The following is a 12,515-nucleotide window of genomic DNA, read 5'->3' on the forward strand; positions in this document are numbered from 1 at the left end:
ACCGGAGTGGTGGTGTGTATGTGTTTGGAAATGTATAAAAACACGAGGACAAGGATGCATCAGCAAAGCATGGCATTGATTAGAAACAACTCAAAAATACAAGGCATCGACAGAGTTTATGTCAAGCACGCGCGCAGTCCCTTCTGGGGAAAAGCGTCTCATCCTTCAAAACCTGAACGCTATTCATACCTGGAAATTGGATGGCATGTCCACTGCGCGAACTATAGGGCACGATTGGAACGAGCTGTCCAACATCCACCAGCGCCAGCTGGTAACACATGGAATCCAATCCACAACAGCCCTGATGGTCTAGCGGTATGATTCTCCCTTAGGGTTGTCTGAGACAATTCAGTCTGGGAGAGGTCCCAGGTTCGATCCCTGGTTAGGGCCCATTTCTTTTGCAATTTTCTCGTAATGAATCGTGCGTCGGTTTGTCTCATTTTTTCCCTTAGCCGCTCCAGCCACTTACCACTTAATTTAGAAGGCCCAATTGCTTGCTGGACGGTAAATAGGCGAACATTGTCTTACATGAGTCGCTTGTGAGTGACGAGGAATGCAATGGTAACAGGGAATGAACGCATGTCGAAGCCTTCATGCACCTTTATGGAATCCCTGCATTTGACCTTCGGGTAGGACAAACGGTTCGTGGTGCATGTTCCCGAAAGCTTCTTTCACTTTGAATAAGCTTCTGGCTTAGCGAGAATTGGATTCGGTCGACAGTGGAACCCGCGATTCCCCTTTGGACATCCTACAACTTGTTATTGGGTAATGGATCAGACGGTTTATTCCACAAGGTTTGTTTGCCAGCTGCCGCGGTCCATGGGGGAAGACCGGTTCGGTAAACCCAGTCGACCAACACAAAGTTCGTCGCGCTCACATCTTTAAGTAAAAATTACGAATTTCTCGAAACAAAACATCATTAAACCTCTGTAGGGGTTTTTCCACCAGTCTGGCGGGGGTATCAACAGTCTCTATATCCACATATTCACACTCGCAACTCCCATTCCTTTCCCATCAAATATCCGTCTACACCTCCTCGTCCTTCTTGTCGACCACGATACCCATCTTCTTGTTCATGAGTTCGTCCGGGTCACCGGCACCGGCGTCCAGAACCTCGAGGTTGCCCGCCGCGTCCTTGGCGCCCGTCCTGTAGCCGGAGTGGCTGCCAAACACGTACCAGACGTAGCCCGTGAGGAAGGCAGTGGCCGCGAGGAAGCCGAAGATGGTCCAGTTGCCCATGCTGTACATGGGGGAGTCGGTGCTGGGGAAGAGGAAGGGAGCCGAGATGCCGCCGCAGTTGGCGATGGCGATCATGCCGCCCGTCGCGAGCGCGGTCGCGGTGGAGCCCTGAACGGTCGCAGTTCGGTGCTGTTTTATTCATTAGTCTTCATCCAATATGCTTTTTTGGGGTCTGGGCGTGTCAACTTACAGCAACGAAGGGAAGGACGGCGGCGTTGGTGCAGGCGATGATGCACACGGCCATGTACCGCACACCCCAGTGCTTCACGACGGCCAGGAGCAGGTATCCGGTGGCGACGAAGATGAGGGCGCCGATGACGTGGCGAGAGCGCTCCATGGTCCTGTCGCTGTGCAGACAGTTGCCGATGATGATGAACATGGCGAAGACGTTGGGCGGGACGGTGAGCAGCTGGGCGTTGTAACCCTTGAAGCCGAGCGAGGAGACGATGGTGGGCGCGAAGTAGCCGAAGGCGTTGAGCGAGTTGGTCATGAGGAAGTACATTACGGCGAAGAGCCAGAAGTAGGGGTCGGCGACCGTCTTCTTGGCGACCTTGCTGTCCCAGTGCTTGTCCTTCATCGACGGGGCGTAGGGGCCGAGGCGCTTGACGGCGAAGGCGCGCTCGTGGGGCGTGAGCCAGGCGGCGGTCTGCGGGTAGTCGGGGAGCATGAACCAGACCAAGACACCGACGATGACGGCGGGGATGCCCTCGAGGATGAAGAGCCACTGCCACCCGGTGAGGCCGCCCTTGCGGTTGAGGAAGGAAATACCCGTGGCGAGGAGGCCGCCGAAGGCACCGGCGACGGCGACGGAGGAGGCGAAGATGGCCATGCGGGTGGCGCGCTCCTCGGGCTTGTACCAGAAGCAAAGGTACATCATGATACCGGGGAAGAAGCCGGCCTCGGCAAGGCCGAGCATGATGCGGACGGCCAGGAGGCCGCCGTAGGTGGTGACGGAGGCGGTGCAGATGGTGACGATGCCCCAGGAGACCATGATACGGGAGATCCACTTGGAGGGGGAGAAGTACTTGAGCATGATGTTGGAGGGGAACTCCATCATGACGTAGGGGACGAAGAAGAGGGCGACGGCGACGTTGTAGCGCTGGCCGGTGAGGTTGAGCTGGGTGACGATGTTGTCTTCGGGGGTGTCGTTGTTGAGAGTGCGGGCGTTGCCAAGGTTGACACGGTCCAGGTAGTCTATTGCGCTGGGTTAGGGGGCGACTTGTTCGAGCCTCGCGGTGCTCATAGGGGAAACATACTCAGGAGATATGTGATGCAGATCCACGGGAGGATTCTGAGATCCTGCTTGCGGACGATGCGGCGCTCCATTTCCTTGTCGGCAAGGTCGACGGTCTCGAGACCGGGCACGTCCAGAGACGGCGCCGGAGCGAACATGGCCTTCCAGTCAGGCATCTTGGCGACTGGAGTTGTTGGTCGATGGGCTCGGCTGGTGAAATGTTCTCGGTGAGGCTTCGGTGAATGTCGTTGTTGACCTCGGTGGAGGGGGGACCCTGGTGTTGACCGGTCAAGGATTTAAACTCTAGGTTCAACGACCGTTGGTACCTTGACGTAAAGGGTCTATTAAGCCGGGGTGGTGGCGGGCGACTAGATGTTTGGCGAAGTTGGTTGAGCACTTGGAGTTCTCTCTTCTCTTTTTTCTCGCAACCTGGAGGAACTTGACGCGTTATAAGTCAAATGGCCACCCTAGCGGCGGCCACATGGGTTCCACGCAGATGGTTCGATCCATCCCGACTCCCACCCGTAAAATCCCCATAGAGCATTTCGCAACCCCGCGACAATCTGGTTGTTAGAAACGGTATTCACACAACTAATGCTGCCTTATCTCTATAATTTTGGGCCATTGAGGGCTGTGATAGGCCGCCCAGAGAATGTCCCGAGTGCTCGGTGTCTCCGCCCCCTTCACCCATTCGAGCGTTTGGGTGAAGTCAATTGGTAAATGCCGGCGGGGGAGATAGCGCCTCGCCCAATCAGAGGCCCGGAGACACCTGAGATAACGACAAAGCAAGGCTGTCTGGGCACCTCCAACTCTGCGTTCCCGGGGGCGACCCCGGACTCGGAAACTAGCACCGCGTGAACTATTTCCCAGAAAGACACAACTAGACTCCTGCATGCGGCCCGTCCAAGTTTGGGGGTTTAGTCGCCCCTACGTCCGGTAATCGGGGTGGCTTAAAATTTTTTCGAAGGGCACAGAGCAGAGGGCGAGAGAAAATTTTCGAGACATTGGGAGGGACACATGCCAGACACTTGGACTGGAAGCCTGTCAGCATGCCGCATTTCCGCGCAGCCAGCAAGCACATACATGGACCGAGGACGAGGAGGGAAGTCAATCCGTCTTCGGGTCATCTCTCAGCCTGTCGTTAGCCAAGACTGCAGATGAGAAGACATGATGGTATTATTCAGAGTCTCCGTGGGTCTCCGAATGGGGGGGCGGGGGGGCTCGTGCATGATGCCGCTCGGCAGCAACATTTCTTTACGGAGTACACTAGGACGCTTTCTATCTCGGGGGTGAAAGAGTCAGACAAGGGCCTGGCAGTTGAGGGTTATACCTTGTTTGCTATCCCGCGTCTCCCTTTTGACTTTGCCTATTGTCATTAGAGGCTCACCAAATGAAGGGTGCGAAGGCAACCAAATCTTGTTCGTCTCATCTAGCTGACGTCCGGGACCTGACTCGTGTATCTAAGAACGCTGTGCCGCAGCTCGTGTTCTTAGCATTGCTCCTGATAACGGCCTTCTAGGAGGTTGGCCGACGCTGTGATCGGTGCTTGGAAAGTGGCCGACTTCTCTGTCTCTGTCTAACTTCAATTGTCTGCATGAAGACCGCATCCATTACACAAAGCGATTGATCAAGATGGCCCCATACACGCCTACAGCCGATCCAGCCGAGCGCCTACAGCCCCCCGCTACCGGAGAGCGGACTCCAGTCTCCAGCTTTGGGCGGGAGGGAGTCTTCTCACCTAACCCATGACATCAAGGCCATCCATTTTGCGTCCCACGGGCATGGGACATGTCAGACAGGACAGCAGCCGCGCCAACAAACAAGCCAGTCATAGCTACGACCGAAACCCTATCAGGAATTATCGCATCGTAAACGAAAAGATAGCAGTGTCGGATCTGCTCTATGCCAAGTCTGGGCGCACATGTTCGCCTAAAACCGGAAGCGCGGGATGTGGCACGGTGTCTCCGCAAGCTTAGTGCGCGGCACGGCCTGGATCTCCGGGGGGGTTGGAGGGTCGGTTGACGATAGCGGTTAATATTTTACATTTCTGATGGTGTCGTGTCGGGAGGAGCGCGATATGATGGCGCGCAGCCAGAGCATGTGCAGTGCCCGCGCCCGCGCCCGCGCCCGCCGGCGGGCATGTCACTACCAGTCTGCAGGCCTGGGCCCACCGCCCGGCGGGCATCAGTGGGTCGCGTCCGAGCCGATCGGCAAGGTTGCAGCAGCGTGGAAAGTTTACATTGAGTCTAACAACTTTTTCGGTCTACATACTTCTTTCGCCACGACGACGATTCGAGACTGCGAATAGTCGTCTCGGTCTCGTAAGAGACAGACGAGATGACGAGCTTTGGTATCTCGCATCACTCCAATCCTCCGTAGGAACGAAATCCTCTCGACCGGATATCCATCAACTCAACACAGTCAAAGGGCAATACGGAGGCCTCAAGCCACACAATTTGATTTTCGAGATACGCCAGATCATAGGCACAGATATCCACTACCTAAGTGTCGTCTCTTCACTCAACTACACACACACGTGGCCGCTGTAATACGGCCGAGTGATGTTGGAGATGAGCTGGGTAGGCACGTTGAGCGAATAAGGATGTATTCCTTTGCCATTATCCTACTGCAATCTTCGGATATTATTATATGACCAAATCCTTTTGGAGACCGCAATCAGGTTGGAGCTTTGTACTCCATTTCGCCGGCGGCAGCACTGGTCCAATCCGCCCGTGTGGCAGAGCGGGAACAGCTACATCGAGTTCTGCATCCCGCTCACCAACGCGCTGCATGGGTAGAGCATTACGAGTCTCCAGGGTCATTGCCCAGCCCGGCCAAGCCTTCGTCACCCTCGAGACTGGCGTGTCGACCACTTCGTCGTGGGAATATGTGTGGAGCTCCGCTGGGGAATCACTGCGTCCCTGTCTCCTCTAAAAGCACGCCCTGTCTCAGACACCGCTGGAATATTACGTTGACTCCTGTAGTAATTAAATTAAGCGTCCCGGATCAGTTGCTTATCGACGCGCTTTCTGCCTACATTTGGTCTTTTACCGACGAGAAACCTGCCTGGGAGAAACCCCTTGCGTTTAATCCAGCTGGCATTGTCACTGTATCGGCCAAACACCACCCCATGGCCAATTCTATCACCCCCTTTCGTAACAAATGCATACTGTAGCATGAATCCGCGTTGGAGATTGACCGTCTGTTGTGGGTCTCGTCCTGGTGAAGCTGGCTCACACTCTCCACAGGACCTTCGTCCATGTTGACTTCAACAAAAAGTGTGACTGGCCCGTCGGCTAGCCGGAGGCGGAGGATGATGAACTGCCTTTCCGCAGGTTCACCTAAGACAGAAACTACCCCGTCTGTTATTGCCGCAGGCGCGCCTTTTCCGGCGACGCCAATACCGAGGCCCTGCGTTTGTCTCAGTCTGACACCCGAAGGTGGCAATGGAGAACACCCTAGCATGAAAACCTGGCACCGAACCAAAAATGATCTTCCGATTCTACAATAATCTCACAGCAGGTTTTGGGTCTCCATGATCGAGAAAAGGCACGACCATGCACAGCTTGGGTGAAGCTATACAGAATTGTCATCAATATGGCTGAACATGGTAGATAGTTATTTTGAAAAGCCATAGGGCAAGGGTTTCTTCCTGTTAATTTAGTGTATTTAAGTAGCCTGTTACGGGCCTGATCGGCTCGATTATTGTAATTGGAAAACTGAGCCACAGTTAGCATAAAATCAGCGGAAATAGCTTTTCCGTCACCACTATACCGTATTGAGCCTGGATTCCTCTGCATAAGTCAAAACAGGGCTTGACGAACCTTTCCGAGGGCTGCTGATCATGTAAGCCACCGTACCACGCTATATTTTAGCTGGTAATCGATGTGATCGACTGTCTTACTTCTGGAAGTAGTTTGGCGGCTAATGAATCCATTCATCAGGGCCAGAATCGCAAAAAGCATTCTCGGCATAAGGGAATTGTAAAACTGGGCTAGTGAGGCTGGAGATGAGGCGCCGGAAAGGGTTTTTCCTTGCCGTCAGCCTATTACGGCAGCGTTGAATCAGGAGATCTATCTATCCCTTTGGTGATGTGACTTTCTACGATTTGATATGGATGAGATCGATCCGTTTGAAGTAGTGCTTGCTGTTGACGATGAGCCCAGCCACTATGAGGAAGATGAAGAAGATGAAGACGAATACGACGATACAATAGCCCTTGTTGTATTGTACGGGCTTAAGCACCTGATTAACGATGACGACGATACCCGAGCGTACCTAGTAATATTCGACTGCATCCCTGTCCATCCAGGGTAATCGCTGCGGGCTACCGAAATCGCGGAATTTCTAATGGACGGCAGTAACGTCGAATTCCAAGATTGCTTCCGAATGCCGAAACCTGCCTTCTACAGCCTAGCCTGCTGGCTGCAGCGGTAGGGAGTTAAAGACTCGCGATATTAGTCTGTAGAACACAAGCTGATGGTCTTCCTGTATATCATTGCGTACGGCAAGCCTTAACGGAACGCAGCCTATCGATTCCAAATTGCGCAAAGTACCGTCTCTAATATCTTCCACTATATACTTAATGCGGTAGCCCAGCTTCACAACGAAGTAGTGAAGCAGCTAGAAGAATCGTACGTTGCGCCGTATATCGAACTATTAAATAAGCGGCAGCAGTTTAACGGGTGTATTAGTGCTATTGACGGTACACTCTTGCCTGCCTATATTCCTCTCAGTTAGCAACGACGGTTCTTTAATCGAAAGGGGAATCTATTATAGAACGTATTTTTTGTAGTTAACTTTGACTATACCTTCTTGTACGTACTTGCTGGTGCAGAAGGGTCTATAAACGATAAGCAGCTATTATCCTAAGCACTGGCACGAGACTTCAAGCCGCCGCCAGGTCGATTTTACCTTGCTGATGGAGGGTTTAGTGATAGCCGGGCTGGTATTGTAACCCTATTTGCTGGGTAGCGATATTATCTAAAGGAATTTAACGATTGCAAGCTAACGTTGAAGAAGGAGCTGTATAATATTTCCTACGCACGTATTTGAGGCTGGGCGGAAAGGGTGCTTGGGTTGGTGAAGAGGAAGTTCAAGATTCTGCAAGGCAGCCCAGTAGAATACGACTTTGCTATACAAACTCAGCTGGTATATAGAGTAACTGCTGTATGGAACTTCCTACTTCGTTTTAAGGCGCCAGCACCAGAAGAAGTAGAATATTCAGCTGAAGCAAAAGAAGTATTAAGAGCCTTATAAATAAGGGCGGATTATTGGATCGATAAGAGGCCTGGGTTTGAAGTACGGTTTAATATTGCGGTGTGTCTGTAGAGGGAGCAGCAGCGACGTATTGCGTAGAGAAGTCAACAGCAGTACGAATAATACAGGCAATAATAATAATTCCACCTGCCAGCCTAACTTCTACTTGTTTAATTTGCTAACTTCTAACTTCCAACCTCCAACCTCCAACCTCTAACCTCTAACAACCAACAACCAACCTACTGCTCTTCTACTTTACTAACTATTTCTGATAACACGATTCTATTAGCCCGAATAAACGATACCTTTAATACCTTGGCTTGCAGACTATTAAATGCTACTGCTTTTATTGGCGTATGAAGAAAGGCACCTGTAATCTCTATCAACTCGTTAGATCCTGCTGCTGTAATACCTATATCTTGGCAGGCCTCTAAAGCTCTCGCTAGATCTTCTGATCTAACAGGGCTCTTGGCACCTTTTGCAGCCTACGCGCGCTGTACGTGATTTCTAAGTACGTCAGCTGCTAATACGCAGCTGTCCCTTTGCTGACGTGGCGTACGCTGCTTAACTACCCTTGACGATACTACAGTTACTTCGGAATCCTCTACAACAGTTAATTCGTCTGGATCCCACTACCGCTTATTACTACGGCCGTTGGCTGTAGGGATAATTAGTACTGCTGCCGCTACAGGCTGAGGGGCTGACGAAGCCACAGTAGTGGCTTGGGATAGAGGTATAGCCTGCCGTACTGCTGCAGCTGGCACTGACTGTCTAGCAGGTGACCCAACTTCGTTAATATCTCGGAATCTTGGTGGGAGCCGCCGCTGCTGAAGAGGCTGTATTTTAGTAGCCTTGAGTATATTCTCGCCGGTTGCTACTTCTGCTGGCTACAACTCCTCCATTATCGATACCATCTATGGAAATCCTCTTCGTTGTACCTACTGGTGGCCAGGATGTGCCTTATGCCACCAGATCCACCGTTCTTCTGGTGCTGAGATTATTCCGGATCGATTGTCGTACCTAATACCTAACAGGCCTGTCAGACCTTTAACCTTTTGGAATATACTGCTTAGATTACGGTATTTAATCGTAAGGTTCTTAATACTATATGGATTCTTAGGGAATTCGCGGCGGAGGATCAGTACAATATAGCCTATTGCCTGCTTAAGCACAACGGTCTTATTACTAAGACCGATACGCCCTTCTATACGTGCTTCAAGGCACAGCTGCAGGAACCTCTTTGTGGATACAGGGTCCCAGCGAACCCTGTCACTAGTGGATCTAAGGGCCTGCTCATTGTCTTCAGCTGTTCGTTGGGTGGCTGGAAGTGACTGGGCACTAGGGGATGCTGCTACTTCGATTTCGTCAAGGGCGGGGTCCTCGCTATCAGAGGTACTACTATGATCGGACCCATGATCAGAATCCATAGCGGTTGAACGTAATACTGGCAGAAGGACTGTATACACTTGGATCCTGAAGGGCTAGATAATTAGAACTGGATTCTGGTGGCCAGCAGCCTATTTTGTGTTCCCTGATCCTTGACTACAGGGAGGGGGTGGTAAGACATTCGCTGCTTGCGGTATACGGCAAACTTCGGCTAATGGGCACTAATAGGGGTACATCAGCCACCTGGGCACCACCGTTGTGGCTGGCAAGTTGCTCCTTGGCAGGCCTCTGAATTACAATTATCGAGCCGATCAGGCCCTACTGCCTGATCCTTTTGGACTATTGTCTGACTCAGCATCACCAGGATGACCATCCAACCCCTTTTCCTCTGCCTGTCGAAGCTATTTGCTAGGCCAAGGGAGATGGACGTCTCGAAGGACAGTATCTAGAATTGTGAAGACTGGCAACGGAATCGATAGATTCAGTAATCATAATATAACTGCCAGCATAAATTGCTATTTTTCTTCGTCGTTTACTAGCCAATGAATACACGCATCCATCATCTTTCGCATTCGAGACTGTAACTTCTGGCACGGGAGCCCAACTCCAACCTCTCCCCAACCTATACCCTGTGATCATCTCTCTTTCACCACCTAGATAGTCCTTAGCAACAATCAAGAGTGGAAAAACAAACTTGAGACTCTAATTGGCACTCTGATACAAGGACCAACTGCCAACATATGGTGTCATGGAATGCAGCCAGCATTCCACCACACGGAAACTGTTGGATTATGTGACCAGAATACGGGCAGGCGGTCAGCAGCAGCTGCCGGCCGCCGGCCGCGGCAGCGGCCGCAGCAGCGGAGCCCGGAGATTACGTCTCCGGGCTGCCAACAGCTATATCTACACTTCCGCTGCTGCCGCTGCCAACCTTCTACTTTCCCTTCTACATACCGATTTACAGCTTCCGAATATACCATAGATATTCGGCGAGCTCCAGCCCATACGGGCAGTCCTGTTGTATACAACAGATACCCTGTGATTCCAACAGAAACAGTAGATCCAGTGAGTTGGCCGCTTCCCTGAACATTCTGCCCTGATAAGGTTTATTCTCGCTTATTCACTAGTATTTATCTCAGTATTGAGAGCCCACAGAGGTTGTTATTCGGTGTTCAACGTATTTTACCGGGAACATATTGGTGCTCAGTCTTTAAAGTAGCTTCCATACCATGGGGAATTGGATTTGAGTGTCTTGCAACACGCTTGGGTTATACTAGTCTTTATAAAATTATTTTGATCTCTGTGATCTAAGCAACATCACGACAAAGACTTTAATAGAAGACTTAATCATAGTGTTCCTCTGCTGTACCACCCACATCTACTCAAAGCGCAACCTACGGATGGTATACCCTCATAAGAAAGTGCATTGTGTAAGGATTGAACGATTGAAGGGACTTTCATCTAGCAGCACCAAGTCCCTGGAGAGAGCAGGCGTTTCCTAAATTTGGCAGGACACTGGAATTTGAATTCGTCAATCAGTCAACTGGTGACGTGATGGCTGAAGATCCAAGGATGCCACTGTTAAATACGTGGGGGAGAATGGAGCACGACCGGGACACAAACGACCCGGGATCTACAGCTGTTTCCATAATAATTTAAACTCGGAACCCAAAATAATATCGGGAGCTTGGAATGACAGAGGAGTTGGCTTGGCGTTACTTGTTCCAATATATCACAGGATTTTGAAGACTGTTTTGAGTATAATTGAAAAATACACACGCTGACCCCGAGGAATTGTAAAAAATTGCCCTTGCAGAGTAATATATTAGAGTGGTGCACTCAGCTATCGGAACCACGGGTTCGATCAGCAGATAGTTGTGGTGGGATTTGGAGCTCGATAGAATTCTCTCCAAATACCTGGCAACAATGAGCTTGTCGACATTGTAAATGACATTAGGCATCTCTGTAACCCGTGGTTTCTATACTAGTATTTTCTAAACGTCTTCTAGCTCCGTGTCAAAGTCTATCCAGTTTCGGCCTCTCTATTCACCCGTCATAAGGACCGCCGAACCAGACGGCTTTTGTATGCTACCACGTTCCTACCCAAGTACCGTTTGGCGACTGCTAGTTAGTAAATTCCGTTGATTAAGCCTTTATCGCAGGTCTGTTTAGATCTCGCTCAACAGCGAGTATCCGGAAGGTCCTCCTACTTCCATCTCTCACCCAGTCCAACTCGAATCTCAGCATAATAGCATTCACCCCGTTTCCTCGAAATGAGTTGAAAATGACCAATAAACCTTTCTTTTTTCAGTTTTCGTTTCTTTTTTCTTTTTTTATGAGCAGTTTCTGAAACTGATCTTGGCTTTCAAGCCTGTCAGAATGATTTTGTTATGATGTTATATTTATTATGACATTTGTCACGCCATGCATACCATGTGTCAACGTCTTTTCGTCTAAGTCAACCAGGCTTGGCATAGGACACGTGATGGAACACGTGACCGCGGTGTATATAGACAGATACACGCCAGAACCCATGGGGGGGGGTTCAACCTTGAAGATATCACTTTGCTCATACCTAGCTTTCACTTTGCTGCTTGTGTTGTTTGGTCCTTTCTGCTCTGTTTGCCTGATTTACGTTGGCCCTCTATTCGCGACATCTCACGATCCCTCCGGGATCGATCCCGTCCCCACGACAGTCTTACCCCTTCTAGCAGATCCGGAACGGCTGCCAGAAAGACTGTGACAAGTGGTAGCACAACCTCTTACGACACCAGGAATTTTCTTTTCGTAACCAGTCACGAGAAGGACCCTAATTCCAACCGACCTCGACATACATATCCCATGTTCATCACACCAGGGCACATCAAAGAGTGCTGCAGGTTTACAGCCTGGCGACGGGCGAATCCACGAGATCCGTGCGTACAGGAACTTGATTAATTTTTCCTTGAGGACGCCCAACGACTGTGTACACTAGATTGGGACTCAGCCTCTCAACCAATATATACAGAGGAAGAGTGGGAGAACGGATTCCAACTCCCAGCAGGATACAACAGCGACTCATGGGCAGCAACGTCAACAATACGTGCGGTGATCAGACTCGTACGAGCAGCGCGGAAAGATCCTCTTATTAACGCGCAACTTCACGAACACGCACCACTGCCAGCCCTCAGTCGCACAAACTTGCAGACCTCCCACGTAGAAGAACAGATAACACCCCCAGGACCGCAACAGACACGGGAACCACTCCCACCCCGAAAACCGCCCCCTATTCCACCGGACGAAGTGGCCACGGTAATCCCGATGACTGCGCTCTAGAACCCCCAGTCGGAGGCATCCTCCTCGAAAGGAAAGGAACCCGTGAGACCCCCTCGAACGAGTCAAGGAGATCACGCTGTCC

At 50.9% G+C, this 12,515-nt stretch overlaps 1 protein-coding gene across 1 annotated transcript; it reads right to left on the reverse strand.

Moving 5' to 3' along the window:
* Window positions 1-1,026: 1,026 nt before the first annotated feature.
* On the reverse strand, window positions 1,027-2,649 carry EsH8_IV_000300 (major facilitator superfamily domain-containing protein; the record flags this gene model as incomplete). Its single annotated transcript, XM_083265190.1, has 3 exons — window positions 1,027-1,368; window positions 1,430-2,433; window positions 2,496-2,649. The coding sequence occupies 3 exons, from the start codon at window positions 2,647-2,649 to the stop codon at window positions 1,027-1,029; spliced, it is 1,500 nt and encodes a 499-aa protein (XP_083124085.1).
* Between the last annotated feature and the right edge of the window lie 9,866 nt (window positions 2,650-12,515).

The sequence above is a fragment of the Colletotrichum jinshuiense genome, chromosome 4, assembly GCF_051148585.1.
Source record: "Colletotrichum jinshuiense chromosome 4, complete sequence".
NCBI classification, from domain to species: domain Eukaryota; kingdom Fungi; phylum Ascomycota; class Sordariomycetes; order Glomerellales; family Glomerellaceae; genus Colletotrichum; species Colletotrichum jinshuiense.